General features: G+C 37.5%; 1 protein-coding gene across 1 annotated transcript; it reads right to left on the reverse strand.

Annotated features, from left to right (window-relative positions):
* Positions 1–15702: 15702 nt before the first annotated feature.
* On the reverse strand, positions 15703–19338 carry LOC100617963 (endoplasmic reticulum junction formation protein lunapark-like). Its single transcript, XM_056819144.1, has 2 exons — positions 19219–19338; positions 15703–17670 (listed from the first exon to the last, which is right to left on the reverse strand). The coding sequence occupies exon 2, from the start codon at positions 17378–17380 to the stop codon at positions 16706–16708; it is 675 nt and encodes a 224-aa protein (XP_056675122.1). The 5' UTR covers positions 17381–17670; positions 19219–19338; the 3' UTR covers positions 15703–16705.
* Between the last annotated feature and the right edge of the window lie 231 nt (positions 19339–19569).

Consider the following 19569-nt stretch of genomic DNA (forward strand, 5'->3'; position numbering starts at 1 on the left):
TCTTACCATGTCACTCCCCCGCTTAGGAAGTTCCAATGGCTCCCCATTTCCTCCCCACTAAAGTATAAACACCATTGTTTGGCATTTAAAGGCTTTTACATTCTGGTATCAGCCTACCTTTTCCAGATTTTTAACACATTATTGCCCTTCACATAATTTCTACTCTAGCCAAACTGACCCATTTACTACTCTCAGTCTGTGATTCCCGTTTCTCTTTTTCTTTTGTCCCATGCCTGGAATGCTCTCCCTCCTCACCTCTATTACAATCTCTTTATTTTTGTAATTCAGTTGTGTCTAACTTAACTCTTTGTGACTCCATTGGGAGTTTTCTTCACAGAGGTACTAGAGTGCTTTGCCATTTCCTTCTCTATCTCATTTTAGAAATAAAAAAATGGAGGCTCATACAATTAGTAAGTATCCGAGTCCAATTCTTCCTGACTTTAGGTTCTATTTACTAAGCCACTAAGTCATCCTATTAGAATTTATAGTTTCCTTAAATAAATATTATAATATAAAAATATAAAATATAAATAAAAGGTCAATCCAAGTTCTATCTTCTGAATTTTCTCCCAACTACTAGCGTCCCTCAATTACCTTCAATTACTTTATATATTTTAAACATGTGTATATTTGTACATGTTGTTTCCTTAGATAGAATGTAAGCTCTTTGAGGACAGACTTTGTTTTGATTTTTTGGGGTGGGGCATTGTGTTCCCAGAACCTAGCATAGTGCCTGGCAAATAGTAGCTGCTTAATAAGATCTTATTGATTGATTGATTTTGTTTGTTCCTAAAAGAATACTGGATAAATATTCCAAATACAAATTTGGGTTTGCTATAAAGAAAATCATCTTGACAATTAGAGTTATCCTAAAATGGAATGAATTGCCTTGGCAGGTCATTGATCCTAGGGGCAGCTGGAGGAGTCAAAAGATCCTGTGTTCAAATCTGCCTTTAGACACTACCAGGCTGTCCCTGGGCACATCACTTAGCCTCAGTAACCTAGCTGTTACCTCTTTTCTGTCTTAGAAAGTAAGAGTTAAAAAAAACAATAGTTGATCCCCTCAACCAAGGGCTATAAGACTATGAACTTTGATGTGTAGAGGATTCTATTCAGGTATGGATCAGCTACAGAGGCTCCCTCCAACTCTGAGATTCTATGTGGTTTTCCTCCATGGCTCATTTTCATGATAATGTAAATTGTCTCTAGTACTTCTGTGACTTTATTTGCAGAAAATTAAGTCACTTAGAAGGTGAAGGTTGGGCTAGAGAGAAAGGCAGACAACTGCAAACTAAGTATTTCTCACACTTAGGACTCAGTTAGAAATGAAGGAAAAACAATATCCATGGTGTGATTTTTGACTCACAAAGTCTCATCTTTGGGAAAAGTAATACATACTGTACTTGTTAGAGTATTGCAAGAGTTTGTTAGATACTCTAAGATTGATATGCTTCTTCATGCACTCGAAAGGCCCAATCCTGTACATTATGGAAAACGTGACAAGCCCCGAATCCCGAGGGATTCTACTTCATCAAGTCTCAGACAATGCACAAAGCTTTCAGAGGGAGATGACTCAACAGAGAAACAGCCTCCCTGAGAACTATCATATTTTTTTTCCCTTCCTTCTAATGCATGATTTGAAAATCAAATATTGTGTCATTTAAAGGTGATTTTTTTTTTTCTGGGGAGAGGAAAGAATGCTTATTTCTAGATAAGGAATCAGAAGACCCCTGTATGAATCTTGGTTCTACTGTTCACTATCCATGTCTTCAAAATCATTTTCCTCATTTAATTCAGTGCCATTTAAGAAGTGGTTTTCAAACATCTACTTTGTGAAAGGTAGAAGCAGTATAATAGTAGGTACAAAGCCTAGAGCAAGGAAATCCTTGGTTCAAGTCCAACATCTGACAGGTAACATCAATGAGAACCTGGGAAAATCCCTTACCTGTTTAGTTTTCCTGGCAACTCCATAAACCTAGACATGGCAGAACAATAGGTAACCTGCACTGATAAAGGGAGCTCCCAATATTAGTTAGTCAGTAAATATTACATACCAACTATGGACCAGGCACTGGGCTAAATGTTAGGGATACAAATATAGGTAAAAGATAGTCCTATGAACTTTAGATTATTCCACCCTACTTAGTCTAAGAAACACAGGAATGTCTACACCCATACTTAAGGATTACGTATTTAGGAGGATGGCCTATGACAGATATGTGTTAGCAAATGACAAATCAGAAACAGCTGACAGGCCCCTGGGCTATCCTAAGTCAAGCCCAACATATCATTGGTACATGTAAGATGCAGGAAAGTGACGTAAAAACCATCTATATATTTCGTGTCACTTCCTCTCTCTGGCCTCTTTGGCGGTGGAGAGGTGGCTGGCTGAATGTGCTGAGCATTTTGGCATCTTGGGTGGCAGCTGCTATTGTCCAGGTTTAGCAGTGAGTTTTCCTCGATACCATACTGGAGGAAGCTGAGTAGCCTAGTTCAGGTGAGGCATCTTACTGAGCTCTATCTGAGTTTAGGCTGATTCTTTCTTCTTTGCCTTCCAAACGCTATCCTATTAAAAAGCCTGTAATCTTCTTCAGGGACCTTGTGGCAGAGGACTTTAAATTCCCCCTGGCACAGACCAGGCAGGAGAAATCCTACACCCTTTCCCTCTCCCTTCTCCTTAATTCTTTCCCTCTATATTAATTAAACCACCATAAACTAAAAACAAACAAACAAACAAAAAAAAAAACAACTGACTTGGGTATTTTATTTGGGATATTCCCTGGTGATCAAAATAATTTAGATTGGGTCACAACCCTAAAATTATCTTTACAGTCCCTGCTCTCAAGGGGTTCACAGTATAATGAAGGTAATAATATAATAGGGCAAGCTGAAGAAGATGGGTTTCAAAGACAAAAAATTAACAGGTCCCTGGTCTCACGGAGCTTTCTTTCTACTGGAGGATAAAAAATATGTACATATTCATAAATATATGTATATTTTTACACATCTATCTAAATGTATATATGTTTATTGGCATATACTAAACACATATGTATATTTTTACACACATGCTTTTGCATATATTTATTGGCATATAAAAATATATACATGTTTTTATATATATGTGTTTTAGTATATATTTATCAGTATACATAAACTATATATGTATTTTTCACATATATCTGTGTTTTTGGTATATATTCATATGTATACACAAAATATATGTGTATATATTTTATACCTATATGTGATTTTTGGTTTTTATTTATTGGTAGATGTAAAAATATGTATATTTTATATATATGTGTTTTTGGTATATATTGGTATACACAAAATATACATGCATACTTTTATAGCTATAAGTGGTTTTTTGGTTTATATTTATTGAAATATGCAAAATATATATGTATATATATATATATATATGCTTTTTGGGTATATATTTTTTGGTATACACAAACTATGTATGTATATTTTTACTCCTATATGTGTTTTGGGGTATATATTTATTAGTATATACTTTATACCAACCAATAGAAAGGAAGCTCCTTAAAGGCAGGGCTGCTCATTTTTTTTTGTTTTTGAACTCCTAATCCTTTTGTTGGGTTTGTTACCTCTTTCATTAGACTCCTCAAGAGCAGGGACTGTCTTTTATCTATGTTCATATGTATTTGTTAGTAAGAAGGAGAAGGGTGTTAACTGGTGAGGAAGAACGGCAGCTAATAGAACAAGCCTCTTTTGGATATGGCAGTTGAGTTAGACTTGGAGGGAAGCTAGAGAATCTAAGAAGTTGAGACAAGGAAGGAGATTATCCTAGAAAAAGGAGAGAGACGGTTCAAAGTTGTAGAGGTGGTAGGTTGAATGCTTTGATGGGGAACAGGAAGTAGACCAATTTAGCTGGAATGTAGCATGAGTGAGAAGGAATAATGTGGGATGGTAGACTGGAAGGAGACTGAAGGTTTTTAAAGACCCAATAAAGAAATTTTTATTTGATAAGCTGTTATGTCCCGAGGAGGGCAACCAGGATAAGGAAGTGCCTTGAATCTTTGTCATATGAAGATCAATGGAAGAAACTGAGGATTCTTCTCTTGGAAATGAATCAGGGGAACTATGAAAGCTGTCTTCCAATATTTGAAGGGCCTTCTTACAGAGAAGGGATTCTATTTTTTCTATTTGGTTTCAGAAGGCAGAACCAAAATTTGAAACAATAACTAAAAGTTGCAAAGAGACAAATTTAGATTTAATATCAGGCAAAACTTGTTAAGAATCAAAACTGTCAGGGGCAGTTGGGTAGCTCAGTGGATTGAGAACCAGGCCTAGAGATGGGAGGTCCTAGGTGCAAATCAGGCCTCAGACACTTCCTAGCTGTGTGACCCTGGGCAAGTCACTTAACCCCCATTGCCTAGCCTTTGCCATTCTTTTGCCTTGAAACCAATACATAGTATTGATTCTAAGGAGGAAGGTAAAGGTTAAAAAAAAAAAGAATCAAAACTTTCATAAGATAGAAACTAGTTCCCTCAGGAGGTAGTGGAATCACTTTTATTAAAGACCTTTAAGCTAAAAAAGATTATTGTCTACTTTTCAGGGATGTTATAAATGTAATTCTTGCTCTAAGATGTGGTTGGACTTGATTGCCACTAAGATTCTCTCCAACTTTCAGATTCAATGATTCTATTTAATAATTTTAAAAAATATTTATTTTTTACATTAAAATACCCAATTCACTTGTTCCCCTCTCCCCCATTAGAGAAGGCATCATTTGACTATATATATATATATATATGCATATATATATATATATATATAACTCTATGTCTTATTTCTACCTATCAGTTATTTCACTGGAGGTGGACATATAGAAGTCATTCTTCAAACAATATTTCTGTTGCTGTATATGATGTTCTCTTGGTTCTAATTATTTCACTCTTCATAATTTCATGTATGTCTCTCTTTCCATTTTTTTCAGAATTAACCTGTTCATCATTTCTAACAGCCCAGTAGTATTCTATCACAATCACTTAGCCATTTTCTAGTTGGTGGACATCCCTTCAATTTTCAGTTCTTTGCTACTACAAAGAGAGTTGCTACAAATATTTTAGAACATGTAGGTTCTTTCCCTTTTTCCTGATTACCTCAGGAAATACAGTGAATAGTGGTATTACTGGGTCAAAAGGTAAACATAGCTTTATAACTCTTTGGGCATAATTTCAGACTGCTCTCCAAAATGATTGGATCAAAGTTCCAGCATCTGTGTTAAGTTAGAGTCCCCATTTTTCTACATCCTCTCCAATATTTGTCATTTTGCCTTTTTATCATTTTAGTCAATCTGAACTAAAGGAACCTTAGAACCTTCTTGAGCAGGGAACTGATGTGGTTGGATGTACTATAGGCAGAAAAGATATAGTGGCAAAAATGGAAACTTTTTGAAGGCAAGGACTATTTTTGCTTTTATTGTATTCCCATGGCTGTTCAGTGCCCTGAACATAATATTTAACAACTGCATTTTGATTCATTGGTTGTGTGGGAATTACATATCTATGGCACCTCCAACCCAGTCTAATCCTGGAAAGACTCAACACAGAAATCACAGAGTCATGTATCTGGGCTGCCAGCAGGACCAGAGAAAGTCCCTGTTGGACAATCGAAGAATTGGGGAAGGAGCTTAGACAAGGTTCGAAAAGCCAGAGTGTGTGTGAGATAAATATTTAGGGGTCCTCTAACTCAGTCCATCTTGGAAAGGCTCAGCATAGAAATCACTGAGCCACGTGTCTGTTGGCACATCCAGCAATCTGACACAGCCAATGTTAGTGCCAGTGTCTCAAGGCCACTGAAGCTAGACAGCAAGCAGTTGGCAAATGGGGTGTGGAGGGAAGGGGGGCTAGAGCTTAAGGTTGAAAAGCCAGTGCAGAAAGCTGAGTGGATCTCTTTGCTACCAGACTTGGAACTCTTTCTCTGGGCTGATGCCTCCCTCTGAGCATTTATCTCACCTGGCCATCTCTGAGCAGAGGCTGCACTGGGGAACTGGATTTTTACTTGAAGTTAGACAGGCAGAAACCTAATTCTTTCTCTTTTTCTTTCCTAATAAAAGGCTTATAAATCTAGTAATTAGGCTCCATATTAATTTTTATTTAAGACACACGGGAACCTTGCTGGTCTCTTGGCCCCCTTCTCTCTCTCTCTGGTCTTGCTCTCTCTTGAGCCATGGGTCTTATCTGGTTTGCAGGAGGCATTGTGGGCAGGGCTGGAATCCAGGATCTGATCTTACTTTAAATTAGAAAGACTAAAAACTTCATCTCTCTCTTTCTTTTGCTTTACTAATAAGTACTTATAAATTTAGTATTAAGTCTCTAGGATTAATTTTTATTCATAACAGTTGGACTATATGGTCCCTGGGGTTCTTTCCAGCTCCAAATTCATAATCCCAAGATGCTAATGGCTTGTTCTGATTCGTTGTCTGGGATGTTGATTGGTGCAGTAGGTAGAACGTTGGGTTTGGGATCAGAAAGACTCACTCATCTTCAAGAGTTCAAATCCAGTCTCAGATACTTATTAGCTGGCTGATTCTAGGTAAGTCACTTAACTCTCTCCCAGTTCCTCATCTGTAAAATGAGCTGGAGAAGGAAATGACAAACCTTTCCAACATCTTTGCCAAGAAGACCCTGATTGAACCACAACAAATCTAAGGATACCAAAACTTTATTTTATTTTACTGTAGATGCAAAAGGAGCAGTTTATGCTGCTCCCAAACTTATCCACAGTAGGGCTCCAGTTCCACTTTTTCTGTCTACTATTTGCTTAACATTGTGGCCTTAGCCCTTGGAAAACCACTGCTCCTCCTTGTTAATTGTTTACTTCATTCAGCTTTGCTGAGGACACTAGAGAAGCAGGAAGCAAAGGAAAACTAAGTCAGGATGCAAGTTCCCCAGAAAGCTGAGATTAGAATTCCCAGCACTCCTGAAGACAGATCTTTGCATTGCTTTGGAGTCTAGCCAGGCCCTCTGGATAGAAAGCTGAGTCTTCCATATCTTTGTCCTGCCTGTCCTGTGTCAAAGGACAGCTTTTTTCTTAATCTGGATTTGGTCATTGTCTGGCAGGAATTATAAAATCTTAGAGCATCTGGGGGCTTTAGAGGGCATCTGGACTCTTCCTTTTATTCCCTCCTCCTGCCTTATTCAAGACATTCTCTTTTTGTCAACATGTTGCTGTTAAATGTGGATTTAACAGTCTACTTGGCCAACTGAAGATCTTCCTAATACCCTTTTTTGGGTGCTGAAGTATTCCTCGTATTGATAGTAAAATCCCTCCTTTACATAGTACGTTATGGTTTTGTAACAGTTAAAATTTAGGGAAACGGAGGCAGGTAGAAATTCGTTTCTCTCTGCAAGGAGTATTATTTTTTTTAGAGGTTTATTAAAGGTCAAGGATTAAAGAAAATACAAGCAAGAGAAGCACATGCTAGGTGGGCCATGAGGCCCACCCAAATTTCACTCACATCATGAGACGCGTCTGTTTGCCAGCGGAGCCAGGAAGAGAAGAAAAAGAGCTCCAAAAGCCTTTGCAATCAGGTTAAATACCCTATCTTGTTCTCTGCCCAGGTGAGGTTTTCAGTGAGATTACAAAGCATTCTGGGGAAGTGGAGCAAGGGCTTCTGGGGATTGAAATCCTGGATTTGAGTCTATTTTTTACAGTTTCTAAAGATTTCTTATCTCAACAATCCTGTGTGGTCAGTAGTATGATTATTATTATCCTCATTTTACAAAGGAGCAATTTTATTTTACAGTTTCAGAGAGCTTAAATGACTTGTCCAAGGTTATCCCACTTTGAGCTCCAGGTCCAAGTTCATTTTCTACAATGCTATGCAATAGTGATATTTAAACACATGTAATGTTTGGTGGTATTAGTTTCAAAACGACCTGAATGTCATTATGTAGCTTGATGCTAGATTATACAGGATACTCATATACTTCAGAGGCAATGAGGTACAGTGGAAAGGGCATTGGATCTGGAATCTGAGAACTTGGATTCAAATCTCACATCCAATGCATACCCTCTAGATGGTACAGTGAACCCAGGGTGGACTTGGAGTTAAGAAGATCTGGGTTCACAGGCTTAGAGAAAGGAGGTCGTAGGTTCAAATCTGGCCTCAGACACTTCCCAGCTGGGTGACCCTGGGCAAGTCACTTGACCCCCATTGCCCAGCCCTTACCACTCTTCTGCCTTGGAGCCAATACACAGTATTGACTCCAAGATGGAAGGTAAGGGTTTAAAAAAAAGAAGATAATCTGGGTTCAAGCTGACCCTCAGACACTCCTTGAATGACCCAGTACAAGTCACTTAATCTGCCTGCCTCAGTTTCTTAGTCATAAAATTTGGATAATAAAGCACCTACCTCTCAGGGACATTGCGAGGATAAAATGAGGTAATATTTATAAAGCATTTTGTAAACCATACCACACTATATAAATGCTAAGTATTTTTATTAACTACTTTTATCTGTCATCTTTGGCAAGTGTCTTAATCTTATAGCCTCAGTTTCCTCATGTATAAAATGAGGTATGTGCCTTCTGAGGTTCCTTCCTGGTCTAAATCTTTAATCTTTGGTTGCAGATAGCTGTATGAATAATTGAATATTGCAATTCAACAATGCCTGCTAGTTTCTAGTGATTTTGGTATGTTTTCCCCCCAGAAAGCTGCCACAAGGGTCCATCCAATGGTCTGATGACTTCCTTTAAAACATTTGATATGGTATGGATATCATTTGAGCACACAGAGGGATAATGTCTGTCTATCCCTCTTTCCCACTCTATAATCTATCCCCCTCCTCCCCCTTCTTTCTCCTCCTTGTTCTTCTTCCTCTTCCTCCTCTTCTTCTTCCTTCTTCTTCCTTCTTCCTTCTTTCTTCTTCATCTCTCTTTCTGGACCTTTGGTACATCCTTTCTTGTATAGTTCTTCATTTGTAACATGTTTTAGTCCCATTCGAGTCCACCATGCGTTTCTCCATTACCCTTTTGGTGATCCTAAATTTTAATTCTTCAGGGACTATGGTGTTATATGACTAGTAAACCTAGAATATCACCAGGAAATATTGCTTTTAAAAATGCCTTCCCCCCAAAAAAAAGAATCTGGGAGCTATTAAAAGTGCTGAACAATTCCTAAAGATAAATCACCATACTCTTCTCTTGTTTAGTTCTGAGTCTGCCCATCATTGCACAACTCCTGGAAAAATGGTTTATAATTTTCTTAGACAGTAACTTTCCCTGCGCATCCATTATTTCTACACTTTCCACCCTTTCCCCCTGCACTTTTCCCTCTGACTGGTATATTAACTCTGGAAACTAGTGAGAACTGGAGTTCTTATATGAAGGCTTAATTTGCTGAGAAATAAAACATTTTCTCCAAAGTTATCATGCATTTCCCCCTTCTGTTGTTTTCAATCTGGATTGTGAAGGATTAAATTGAGTAAATCTATAAACATATATAGAATAATCTTATAGTTTATTGGATCCTCAATTTTATCAGTGTGGGTCTGCTTTTCAGTGTTATGAGTACAAGCCTTTCCATTCCATATGATTCTTATATTTTAGTTTACAAAAGGTAAGTTTAATAAGATTATTTAAATCTATTTTCTATATTCTTACAAAGGATTAATATTTTAATACAAAAGAATATAATGGCCAAAATAATTCTTATTTATATGAATGAAATAAACTTTAATTTCTTAAGCGACTTACTTTAACCTTTCTTGACATTCATTGCTTCACCTGTAAGCCAAGGAAATTGGACCAAGATGATATCCATGTGCTGAAAATAGTTATCCCCATTTTTAAACCCCTACCTTCTGTCTTGGAATCAATACTCTGTATTGATTCCAAGGCAGAAGAGCGGTAAGGGCTAGGCACTGTGGGTCAAGTGACTTGCCCAGGGTCACACAGCTAGGAAGTGTCTGAGACTAGATTTGCACCTATGACTTTCTGTTTCTAGACCTGGCTCTCAGTCCACTGAGTCACCCAGCTACTCCTAGTTATTTCCATTTGTGAAGATTGTTTATTGCTAGAAACGTACTAATACAATTAACTATGTAGCAAAAACATGTATTATATTGAAATTTGATAATTTAAAGTTGAAGGGACCTGAATAATCAACTAGTTCAACTCTTTCCTTTTACAAATGGAAAAACTGATGCTCAAAGAGGTTAGCTAACTTGCCCAAGATCACAAAAAGAAACAGAAATGGGATTTTGATTCCATTTTATGGTACATCATGAAAATAAGTTTGTTAGCTTCCATTCTAGTCTTCAACATCAATTCACTTCAAAGCGTTTAATAAGATCTAGAGAAGTACTACTGCTTGCGAGAGTGTATGATTCTTATAGCATCTTATATAGCTAAGAGGGAGAACTTCTTTGTTTTCTTCTGAGATCATGAAGGTAGTAGAGGAACATTTGAATCAGGTTAGCCTTCACTCTAGCCATATAGCTAATCCCCTTTTCTGTTTGTTAATTTATTTTATGACAATCTTTACTCCAGTTTTCTTTTTGTAATTCTTACCTGATTAAGAGTTCCTAATTATTGACCACATATGCCCATTATGCTCCTTTCAAATGCACCTAATTTTCTTTTAACTGTGTATTATAGATGATCAGGGGAAACTCTTCTATTGAACTGGAAATCTCTTGTGGAACTCAGCATATGTTTTCTGGCTTCTTGATATGTGCCTTTCCAGTATGACAGAGAGAATTCCTGCTTTGTCCCTAAGGACTAGGGGGTTGACTGGGTATTTAAGCACATGAGATACTCAGAAGCATCAGAGGCAGTGTGGTACAGAAGAAAGGACATTGGCTCTATAGTCAAAGGACTTTGGTTCAAATCTTGTTGGGAGGAACTTTCTCCACTGTAGTTTACAAGATCTGAGGAGAAATGGTTCCAGTGTATTTTTGGATCTCTTTTTCAGTATTCTTTTTTTTTTTTTTGAGTTTGAGAATGACTATGGGAAATATATGCTTGCTTAGGTAGGCTTGAGACTAGACCTCTTATTCTTTTTATTTCCTTTATGAGGAAACAGTTGGGGTTGAATGGACACTTCCAACCTTCATGGTTCCTATGTTTGATATCTGACCTTCTATCAACCAGAGGTAAGAGATTTCCTTGGCATTCTCCTTCTCAGAAGTGATGATGACCACCAACAATATCATCTTGTGGCTGGAGACTAAATAAAGCCAATCCATTACTATCCCAGAAAGCTGAATCTTGTGAGTTTCTCAGAGGCAGTCCTGGATATCCCACAAGAGGTCTTTACCTTCCTTGGGATCAGTATAACAATTGGAATTGGCTATTTAGGTTAGGTTTTCTGTATTGATCATGCACAGGACACATAGTAAGTGATCAATAAAAGCTTGTTGATTAAGTGACTGATTCCATATATTAGCTTTTCCTTCTAGATTCATGGCATGTATAGCATGGTGGAAAAAAAGTCATGGATACAATGTCAAGGAGTTTGGGTTTTATTCTGGATTTTGCTATTAACTAGACATATGACTGGGCAAGTCACTTGGCACCTAAGGCTCAGTTTCCTTATCTGTAAAATGGGAATAATCATTGCTACTCTGCCTACCTCACTGTGTTTCTAAAAGAACCAAGTAAGATAGATGACTTTACAAAGGATTTTTAACTTTTGGGACTAGAGAATGCTAAATGGTAGAATTCCTTCTAACTGTAGGAAATAATAAGAGTTAGCATTTAATAAATAGCTTTAAGGTCAACCAGGTACTTTGTATGTGATATCTCATTTGATCTTTACAACAACCCTAGAAGGCTGCTATTATTATTATCATTTTGTAGATGAGGAAACTGAGACTGAAAGAGATTATGTTACTTGTCTAGTTAGTAAGTGTAGGGTAGGATTTGAATTCAGAACTTCCTGACTATTTATTGTGCCATATCACTGTCTTAAGCAGAGGCAACCCACCCATAACTTATTAGATTTTTGGACCCTAAAGATGGAAGGCATCTCAAAGGTCATCTAGTTAGATGTAACTGATTTATTGATTGATTGATTTATTGATGATGTAATTGACCTGGCACAGGGAGGTCAATTGACTTGCCCAAAGTTATATAGACCATGAACCTAATATAGTGGGATTTGAACCTAGGTCCTCAGTCTCTAAATTCAATGTTCTTTCTACTATATCACAAAGCCTGCCTCCACGCTCAGTATACTATCTCTTACAGATACCAAATGCAGAACAGAGACTACAGCATGTCATGGATAGATTGCTTGGCTTGGAGTCAGGAAACCTGGGTTCAAATCTGACCATACTTTATATCTATGTTCCCTGTGGAATTCTCTGGAATTTATTTAAGTCCTAGTCCTAGTCCATAATTATTTCATAATTCACTTGAAAGGGAAATGGTAAGTTACTTAGTATGTCTCTCAGTTTTTTTAATCAAGAAAACTTTATGGATATTAGAGTTCACAGGGTCCTGAAGAGTCAGATGGGACTGAATGACTGAAAAACAGTCATATTACAGTCTCTTTTGGTAGATGACATTTCTACACCAAGAGTTCTCTCTGATAAAAACAAGCTCAGATTTAATTATATATATTGACATATGAATTGTCAAGTGCAGTATAAAATATAAGGGATGATTATGCACGGATTTGAAAGCTATGCCATCTATACCGTTATTCAAGGTCTAAAATAAAATAAAAATGTCTTACTTTTCAAAGAGAGTGAAAGGCTGGTAGAAGAGACATGATGGTTTTCTTTGTCCCTTTGCTTCCAGCTTTTCAAATTCCTGAGATCTAGGGAACATCACTTCCTGGGAGAAACTCCCAGGATTCCTTTCTGGGGAGGCAGAATGTTTGGGCACTGAGCAGTAACATCATGCATAAGGACTTTGATAGGTGAGGAACCCATTGAGAGGAAGGAGCTTCTAAAGGTTGTTGTTCAGGAAATGGTCATTGCTTTAGGTAGAAAGAGGCATGCTAGTGTCTCCTTTGGGATAGGGAGGTGAAAGAGGAACGATTGGGATCACCATAGCATAAAATTCAGGCATCCTAACCAAATCCTGATGACTTCAGAGATGAAGTGATTGGCTTCAGCAAATGTCCAGCCTGCCCACAAAGACTTCAACAAATTTCTAGCTTCTTTGAGCAGAACAAGGGAATGCCAAGTGAATCTCTCTCCTCCCAGGACGAAGCTCTCCATGAAACAGATGGCACCAAAATCTTTGTTGCTACCACCAGGTATAGGAGCATTTAAGGTGACAAGCTCCTTCTCCCCAGTAGTCTTTGACACTAAATGAATAGCCTGTAATGAGTTGCATCCATTCACATAGTGAGCGCTGGGAATGCTTTTCCAACTATTTTTCCTAGTTATTTATTTTGCAATTAGTCTGCCTTAGCTTAATTGCTATTGAATTTGTGGTTCTTGCCTGGGCTGTAGATATGGGGTACACTGGGATAGGGATTTGACCTATATAATGTGAATAATTTGAATTAGAGAGACTATGATTTTTCTGACCTCTTCTTATCCTACCCCTAATTATGATTATCCTCAAACAACTTATAATGAACTGGACTTGAATTGCACCTCTGTTATACTAGTAATCTCTAAATTCCCTTCACGCTCTAACATAATCATTACAATAGTGATACCCTAACCCTAAATCACACATATTAAAAGCACCTTGCAAATCTTAAAGGGTTATATAAATATCAGCTGTTTTTATTATCACTATTGTAATGATTATGTTAGAGCTTGAAGGGAATTTAGTTCTGGCCAGAAAGACAAGACCTACCTCTCAGAGTAAGAACTGATAAGTGGAAATAAACAAGGTAGCGTTTTATATATCTATTTTTTTTTTTTGTCAAATGATTCCTTCTCTGATGCTGGGAAGGGAAGTGGGGAGGGAGTTACTTGGGAATTTCAATATAACAAACAAATAAATAATAAGTAAATTAAAAACAAAAACCTTACCTCTGACTCTGGCTGTGAGATTCTAAGAAAGTTCATTAATCTCTCAGGCAACTCTCGAGACTACAAATTGCAAAAAAGGCACTAACCTGTTTTGCTTAAGAAAAGTTCCTCACCTGTGAGTTCCCCACATCAATAAAATCACAAGACCTCTTCTTATCCTACCCCTAATTATGATTATCCTCAAATAACTTATAATGAACCGGAGTTGAATTGCACCTCTGTTGTATTAGTAATCTCTAAATTCCCTTCAAGCTCTAACATAATAATTATAATAAAAACAGCTGATATTTCTATAACCCTTTAAGATTTGCAAGGTGTTTTTAATATACATGATTTCATTAAACAAGTCTATTGGTCATTTTGCTTTCTTTCTGACCTGGGTTAACCTTATCAGTCTACAGCATCTTTTAAATGTTTCCTAAGGGCCAGGTAGGGCACCTAGGTGGCAAAGCAAAGCTTCATCTTCCTCAGTTTAGTCTAGCTTCAGATACTTTACTAGCTGTGTGACTCTGGGCAAGTCACTTCATGTTTGCCTCAGTTTCCTCAACTGTAAAATGGGGATAATAATGACACAGAGTTGTGAGGATCAAATGAGATATTTGTAAAGTGTTAAAAATGCCTTTTGGCTTTCTTTTCTTCCTCCCTTCTCCTCTTTCCCTGCTTTCCTCTCTCCTTTCCTTCCTGCTGGCTTGCCTGTTTTAGGAAAATATCCACAGGGATGATGTAAAAGTAAATGAGTTTATTAGAGTCTTTTTGGAAAAATTAAGGGATTCCAGTAACACATTATAGCTTTAGCTGCTGGGACTGGGCACTGTGTAAGTTAATTCATTCAACATTGATACTCTTGTCCTGGGATTGTGTTGTCTGAATTGCGAATGAGTAAATGCAAACTCAGAGTCTAATACAGTGATGGTGAACCTCATAGAGGAGTGCCAGGCTCTGCCCCTACCCTATCTCCCAGGCCAAGTGCTGTGCCCACTTCCCACCAAGTGCTGGGTATGCCTTGCCTCCCCTTACCCCACTCAGGTGAGGGAGAAAGTACTCCCATTGGGCTGCTGGGCAGAGGCTTCTGTGTGCAGTCTCTTCTGCAATACATCCCTACTTAAAAATTTTTTTTTTACTCCTTACAGTTCTCAAAGTGTGATCTCTGGATCACCAAGATCCCTTTAGGGGGTCTTCAAGGTCAAAACTATTTTCATAATACTAACATGTTACTTCCTATTAAAATCCTCCTCCATTTTCTAACTATCTGTAGAGGGCCAGATTTTTTTTTATATATTTCAATCAAAACAACATATTATAACAAATTGAGTACAGAGACAGATGAAAGAATCCAGCTGTCTTCTTTTAAGCCAGATATTAAAGATTCACAAAAATGTATAAGTCAATGTCATTCTTACAATTAATTTGTTTTGCAAATAGAGTTTTTGTGAAATACTATTTTATGTAAATTTTAATGGTTCATTATTGCTGTTTTAAATGAATTAATATTTTAAACATTTAAAAAAAGCTCTTGGAAGTTTTCAATCATTTTTAAGAGTTTAAAGGATCTTGAGGCCAAAAACTTAGGGAAGTAGGTACAGTGATCAAATAACACTATCATTGCTTCTGGAAAGTTGTTTCTGGACTACCCCTAGGCCTTCAATCACTATGGCTTTGACTTCCCAGATCAAATATTCTTCTCTGGTCATTCTTGTATGGAAACAATAGTTAGACTTAATACCTTTTGAAGCATGCAATCAAACTTTATTAATCAAAGCATGTAAACAATACTTTCCTTTTAAAACAAACTATTACTAACCAGACCCTTAGAGGTTGATAAACTTCTTTCATATTAGGCTTAAAACAAGATTCCCTCTCCTCCCAATTGGATGCCATGTTCTCCCCTTTTAGGTGGTCATCTGTCAAGCCTCTGTCAATCAGCACTGTCAAGCTTATACAGGCTGCTTCAGTTTCAAGTATGAAGGACAGAAAAGCCAATCCTAGTTGTGCCCTGGGAACAAATTGATACCTATGGTCTCCAGTGGGTCTTTTGACTTTAAACCATAGATGTCTCCATGTTGATTGCTAGTTTACTATTTGAACTATTATTAAAGTTGCTTATAATATCTTTTTTAAACTTTACTTTTTTCTACGAATTAATACAAAATATGGTTCTAGGGCAGAAGAGCAGTAAGGGCTAGGCAATAGGAGTTAAGTGACTTGTACAAGGTCACACAGCTAGAAAGTATCTTGAAGTCAGATATGAGCTCTGGATCTCTCATCTCCAGTCCTGGCTCTATCTACTGAGTCACCTAGCTGCCCCTATGATATCTTTTCATTGATATTCTGTCTTATCAGAGGATACACATATGTTTTATCAATCATTTAAGAACATGTTACTATCTCATACCACACAAGTGCTTATTATTGAAAAATATCTTACTCTAAGCAACTTAATCACAAAATGGAATTTAAGACAAATATCAGTTAATCTTAGTCTTAAGGAGATAAAAATTCTTACTATCATATTAAGGTATTAAAACTTATTTCCATTATAAATTCTCTTTTTTTAGAATGTAAGCTCCTTGGGGGAAGAGAATGTTTTGGTTTTGTATTTGTAGCTTCAGAATTTAGCTCAGAACTTGGCACATAAACATTTATGGTTTCATTAATTCAAATGTCCCTCATACCTTTCCTTTCTAACCTTTACTCTTTTCATCCTATTATGCATGACCTCCTCTACTCTTATGGCTTTTCCTCCAGCACTCTGAAGCATGGAATAAAAACTAGATCAGAGGCTTCAAGATCAGAAGCTAAAGTATCATTTGGGGGGGCAGGAGATCCTGGAACTTGTAAAGGTGATCCTTGATTTGGACTCCCTGGTATTGATGGAGAAAGGTTTCTTTGAGTTGTAGTCCGCTGACGGATTTCTTGTCCAGGCCTTGCAGTTGCAGCTTCTCCTAAAGATATTGGCTCAACCTCCTTTGCCTTCCTTGGGTCTGGATCAAACCTTTTAAGAATTAATTTAGAAGTCTTGTAGGTTTCTTTTTCCATTACTTCAAGTATTTTTTTCTTCTGTGATTTTAAATCATCCAGTGCTTCATTATTTCTTTCTGTTCTCTTGGAAAAGAAGAAAATGAGTACTCTTTTTATGGTCCATATTATCAATGGAAATGCAAAAAATGGGAGGGTCATAGTGAGTCTTGCTGTAAATTCATCTGGAAGATACCACAAGTATACCACTAAGCAAGTAACCAGGTAAAGAACTGAGGAATAGGGAAGTAACCTTCCAACCCATAGTTTCTGTAATCTTTGATTTTTCTCTCCAAATTCTTCTAATGCTTGGATTTGCTTATCTATATTTTCCAAAACTTCCACTGTTGAAGGTTTAGCCATGCATCGAGAAAATAAGCCACCCATCTTTTATTCGTGAAGACGGGATACTCTGATGACTTTTATCAGTTTTGTAATGAAATTCAGAGCTACACCAAGAGGAGCCGATGCTCCGCGCCTACGCTCCCTTGCGGGCTGCGGTAGCCCCGACCTCGGTAGCTGGAAGTCTTCTCCCGCCTCTGCAGACAGCAGCCACTAGTGACAACAGAACGTTCCTGCAGCTCCTTCCAACTGCCTTCAGCTTACTAGCCACAGGGCATCACGCTACTAACTGTCACCAACTGACAACAGCAGAAATCTTTTTTGCTCCTTTGCCTCTTAAAGAGAAAAAGGGAGAAATTACTACAAGCTCTCTTAACATTCCGCCTACAAATATACCTCATTTCTCCTTATCTTTCCTATTGTTCCCATCCTCTGGACCTTCTAAGAGCTAAGGAGAATTGGGCCACCGAGGGCAAGGTTCTTGTGCAGCAAGAGAGAAAAGCCATCGCGACTTCTTTGCCCCATATCTTGGGGCACATACTTTGAGCTTTTGCTTCAGTTTCTTGCTTTTGATACCTCCGTTTCCCAAGAATTTAAGGCTCTTTTAATTGGAAAGCCCCCTGTCAGACCATCTTACTTTTCAAAGGAAACAGACGATTTTTTTTTTTTTTTTGGTTAAGATCCAATCACTGTTCAGTCACTCAGATCAGTCCAAACCTATACTGCATGTCTTATCACAGTTGTTTCAATTTAGATTGACCAAACTGGAGTCTTTCTCCCCATCTTATCTTTCCCATAAGCCACAGTGAGGATGAAATGACCTTCATCCCTGTCAAGTATCACTCCCCTCCTCCCCCCTCCCAAACTGTCTCCTTGTTTGTTTCATTCTCTTTGGTACCAATTATACTTAATGCTTATATTGCCTCACCACACACTTATTCTTTAAACCCCTAAAGTCAATTTTCCATTCCTATCTAATAAATGTCTATGAGAGACACAGAGAGAAAAGAGACACAGAGAGAAACAGAGACAGAGAGACAGAGATTATTTGAGGAGTTCTTTTATAATTTGAATAGGTGGGCTTTCATTCTTATTAAAATTTTAATATGCAAACATATTCAAACACAAATTTCATCTGCATTAGAAAGTTATTTATTTATTTCCCTATTATATGTTGATACACATTTTAATAATAATTTTCTGACAGTTTGCAATCTGTGTTTTCTTCTTCCCTCCCAGCCCTTTCTAATCCTCAAGATAGCTGATAATATGATATGGGTTGTACATGTGGTATCATGCAATACATATTGCCAGCTTTAGTCATATTGTAAAAGAAGACATATTTATGCTAGAGAAAATTTTATGGAGGAAATAAAGTAAAGAATGGTATGCTTCAGTCTGCATTCAGACAATCAGTTCCTTCTATGGCTGTGAAAAGTATATTTGTAAAAAACAAAACAAAACAAAACAAAACAAAAACAAAAACTCTGTTTCCTTCCATCAGATTTTTTTTGGGGAAGAACGATATACATGGATTTGGTAGACCTGTGTAAAGGGAAAAGGGGGTTTATATTAAAAGTATTGGGTTATTTAAGAATAGGACTGCCAGGAATTTATATTAATTCCAAAGAGATTTTTTTATAATTTATTTACAAAATATAGAAAGAATGAAATAAGAAAATCAGAGAGAGGATAGGGTAAGATATCTAGCCTAAACACTAAGTAAATTACTCCTGGCCCCTGGCTCAACCTGGGCAGGGAGAGTTAGTCCTTAGCCTTGGCAAAGCCAAGGACCTGGGGAAGTCTCTCTCAAGAGGTAGGTCTCTCCTGAGGCTAGTTTTCTTCAGAAAATCTCCAGGAAAGGAATCAGCCTTTTCACTCACCATGTATCAGTCCAAAGGAAGAGATTTTTAGAACAGCCTCACCAGGAACAGGGTCTTAGGTCTATTTAGTATATTCTTTTTCAACCTCCACTCCCAGTAGAACTGCACTCAGGGAGTTGTCACTCCCTTTTAAAGACACTTTCTTTTGCATCACTTCCTGTGTCTTCCCCTAATTTTACTTCTACCAATCACAGTTGAAGCTTTTGCTTTAGGACTGCCCAGGGGCAGTCAGTTGATTCTGATTTGTCACCCACTGTTATACTCATGGGTCACAGACCTCCCACTTAATGATTAAGTAGGGTGTTTACACTTTTGGTGATTAGATCTGAAAATGGGCAGGGGTTACAATTT

This window comes from Monodelphis domestica, chromosome 2 (assembly GCF_027887165.1).
Source record: "Monodelphis domestica isolate mMonDom1 chromosome 2, mMonDom1.pri, whole genome shotgun sequence".
Taxonomy (NCBI): domain Eukaryota; kingdom Metazoa; phylum Chordata; class Mammalia; order Didelphimorphia; family Didelphidae; genus Monodelphis; species Monodelphis domestica.